The 3780-nt window shown below is 37.8% G+C and overlaps 1 protein-coding gene across 1 annotated transcript; it reads left to right on the top strand.

Moving 5' to 3' along the window:
- Positions 1 to 340: 340 nt before the first annotated feature.
- LOC121937994 (stomatin-like) lies at positions 341 to 3770 on the top strand (the record flags this gene model as incomplete). The annotated part of the gene is made up of 2 exons (XM_042481284.1): positions 341 to 475; positions 999 to 3770. Coding segments are annotated over 2 exons (321 nt in total), but the record flags the coding sequence as incomplete, so codon positions are not given.
- Between the last annotated feature and the right edge of the window lie 10 nt (positions 3771 to 3780).

Raw genomic sequence — 3780 nt, 5'->3', positions numbered from 1 at the left:
CTTTCATAGCTCAGTAAGAAGACGCCCAGCTGGCGTCTTTGTGTGTTTTTGTGGGTATGAAGGGCAGAGAGAGAGAGAGAGACATTGTTAATCAGAGCTGCAGATTAGTCTCCTACGCTGATCTAAACTCCAGTTTTCACTTGGGTGTCTTAATAATGAATTTAACTGGCTGGTATTTTGGTGCAGACTAGCGTGGATAGCAACATTTATGGACTAGTGGACTAATGGCTCACATTCCTCGTCGCCAGTTTCTGTCAAATGCAGACAAAATCAGATATTTCAACAGAGGCTCCAGAAACCGCAGTAAACATGTAAACACTTGTCTCTGTGTCTTCTTCAGTCCTCTCTGGATGATGCTACAGACGACTGGGGGATCAAGGTGGAGCGTGTGGAGATTAAAGATGTCAAGCTGCCCCTTCAGCTCCAGAGAGCCATGGCTGCCGAGGCCGAGGCCAGCCGTGAGGCCAGAGCCAAGGTGAGGAGGCTCAGTTTGAAGAAGCAGCACTGATTTACACGAACACCAGTGTTCATTAAATACTGCCGATCCTTAAGGAGTCTTATGTCATTTAACCCATTAATCTAAAATTAAGGCCTTAATTGGTATTAAAATGTCATAAATCAGTCTTTTAGGAGTCTTAAAAATGCTAAGACATAAGGAGCAGGATTTTTAGGGCTTGTTTTTCTTACACTGCATGGCAATAGCTCAAAATAATGTGTAACTTTTTTCTCTTGCATTAACATCACCAAAAAGTCATGTTTTGTGTCACTATAAATAATTTGCAAAATTCTCCTGTATCTCAAGTTATTGTTTTTTTTCCCCTTCAGTTTTGGCTTCTGTAAATTGATCTTTAATTGAATTACTGGTGGCTTTAAAAAGGTCTTAAAATGTGTTAAATCCCACTCTCTTGAAGCTGTAGGCACACTGTAAATATTTTTAAATATTAATATTGATTTCATGCAGACATCCCTCATCCTCTGTCTCCTGTTCTCTTCTGAAGGTGATTGCAGCAGAGGGAGAGATGAACGCATCGCGGGCGCTGAAGGAGGCCTCCCTGGTGATCGCCGAGTCTCCCTCTGCCCTGCAGCTGCGTTACCTTCAGACCCTCAACACCATCGCCGCAGAGAAGAACTCCACCATCATTTTCCCGCTGCCGCTGGAGATGATGCAGGCCTTCATGAAATAATGAGGAGTCTCAGAACACATGGTTCACATGTACATCACTCACACACACACACACACACACACACACACACACACACACTAAGGCCTCTGTCTTTGTTTGTACCATCAGTGCTAAATTGTGCTTGTGGCTAATGATGCACCGAGCTGTACTTAAAGTACAGTTTTTGTGAGTCCCCAGCTTTTATTGCCTCGCGTTTGTTGCATTTGGAAACATCTTAACTGCAACTGTGTGAGAGGAAATAACCTGCAGTTTTTTATTTCTGTTTTTGGTTCTGCTAACTGTAGAAATCAGGCGAGCTTCTCTGGCTGTAACTTCTTATCAGCTGTTTTACAAATAATTTAAAGGAAAGTGCCTGCTGGATATGTGGCCTTACACACACACACACACACACACACACACAGACACACCTGTACATCTAGTACCTTCTGATATTGTGGCAAAACTGAATTCACTGCCATTATATTAAAATGCTCTGATCATTTTATTTGTAAGTATACTTATAAAATAATACTTACATTAATTTTTAATTTGTAAAATCCATCTGCCATTGAATGTTTTTGCTCAATTTTAGTACAAATCTCATTCCAATATCAGCATTAAACTGAAATTGTTTGTTACTGTACAGCAGTGGTATTCACATGACAGCCTGGGATAGGGTGTCGGGTGGCCAGCCAAACATGAAAATACATTTATTTGATTTTCATAGATATTTATTTCGAACATACACCACCCAAAAAAAAAAAAAAAAAAAAAACAGAAAAAGATCAAAATTAAACAAAATGGCAGTAACAGAAATGGATGATAATTTATACACAAGCAACAAGGAGTTAAATCTTACATGTTTGAAAAAGAGTATGAGGAAGTATTAACATATTATTTCCTACCCTTTCTCAGCTATTCAAGAATTAATTAATTTGGGAACTTCATCTTTAACACATGTACATACACTTACATATTTACACACACACACACACTAACAGACACACAAACATACACACACACACACACACACACACACACACACACACAAACTGAATCACACTGGGAATTGTTATTTACTTCAAATGTAAATAGGGTGCCATATTACATAAAGAGCATCATAATATAGCTAGTTTATCCAAAAAAAAGTGGCAGAGGTCCCCCAAAGTCCTCAAATCTTAGGAACACCCCTAATATCAGCAGACATCGAAAGGTTAAAACCAGGCAATTCATTTATCGTAAATACTGAAAACCGGGTTCCCACGGTCATAGAAAACCTTGAAAAGTCAAGGAATTAGTAAAAATTACTGAAAGTTTTAGAAAAGTCATAGAAATTTTTTGTGTGTTTAAAAAAAAAAAAATTAAAAAATTAATCCATGGATAACCTGCCGCAGAATGTTATATAACTGCAAATTAGTTTTCTGGAGCTGTTGACGTAACGTGGCTCTAATATGTCATTTTGACATTTCGTCATTGTTGTCATTGTCTCCCTTCATTCTCCACTAACTGAATTAAATTTTTAATTGTTTTAATCTGATATGTTTGGAAAAAAAGCCAGACAAGTGGGAGAAAAATGCCATAATGCATTCTTGAAAATTCGTGAAAAAGTTCTGAAATTTTGTTCATGAAAATGCATGGGAACCCTGTAAAAATAGTATTAATGTGTGTTTATTAACTGGTCCAGAGCGGAGTGTCCCTGCTGTACAGCACACTGTCCGCTCTACTACCTGCTCTACTCGACGCTTTGATCAAGAGAGTGAGAGAAGGAAAAGTTGGCTTGCTGTTATAAAGATCCTCTTTGTCTTTTTAGAGGCACAAGATGGATCCATGCAAAAGCTGCAGTTTGCTGTATCACAGTACTAACCAGCACGAGAGGTAGGCACTGACCTTAAAATAACCCCGTCAGAGAGTAGGAATCAGCCAGACATGCAGGTAAAAACACACACTTTCCACTCTGTTTAACACAAACATGTTTTCTTAAGTTGCTAAAACTTTTCCTCAGATAACATCAAACCTTATATATGTACCTTGTGTATGTTTACAGAATACTCTCTATTCGTATACAGTATTTTTTAATTAAAAAGGAGGACAAAATATAATATAAATCTCAGATTACCATATAGTTGACTATCGCTGAAGTGAACGTTATCAGCTGAACACGTGGCTGTTGTTCCGGTTATCACTGCTTAGGAGAAGCGGAGACTGTTAGAAAGAAATTTATAGCAAACCTTTCAGCCAAAAGCCTTAACGCACTGCCACTGATTAATTCATTTTAACCTCATGTTTCTATGCACTTAAAATACAACAACTGAAGGATTTAAGTTATCTATTTTTTTAAGCCACAATATTTTATCACATGTACGCTTTCTAGTGTAAACACGCCAAATAGTTAAACATGTCTTTAAAGCGATATGTATTTTTTCCTTCTTTTGACATATAAGGAACAGAAGTGTATACAGTATCTGAAGTGGTGCATGTCCAAGTTAGTGGTGTTACCATATACTATATGTGTACATTATAATTGTGGTCTTGTGGAGTTTGTTATATTTTTGCTTTGATTAGACGGGATTTCAAGTTTGTTACAACTGAACCCAAAGTTCACCGCAGTTTTTTTTTC

The sequence above is a fragment of the Plectropomus leopardus genome, unplaced genomic scaffold (genome assembly GCF_008729295.1).
Source record: "Plectropomus leopardus isolate mb unplaced genomic scaffold, YSFRI_Pleo_2.0 unplaced_scaffold28126, whole genome shotgun sequence".
NCBI lineage: Eukaryota > Metazoa > Chordata > Actinopteri > Perciformes > Serranidae > Plectropomus > Plectropomus leopardus.
Note: the sequence above shows the minus strand (reverse complement) of the source record. Positions and strands in the feature narration are given on the sequence as shown.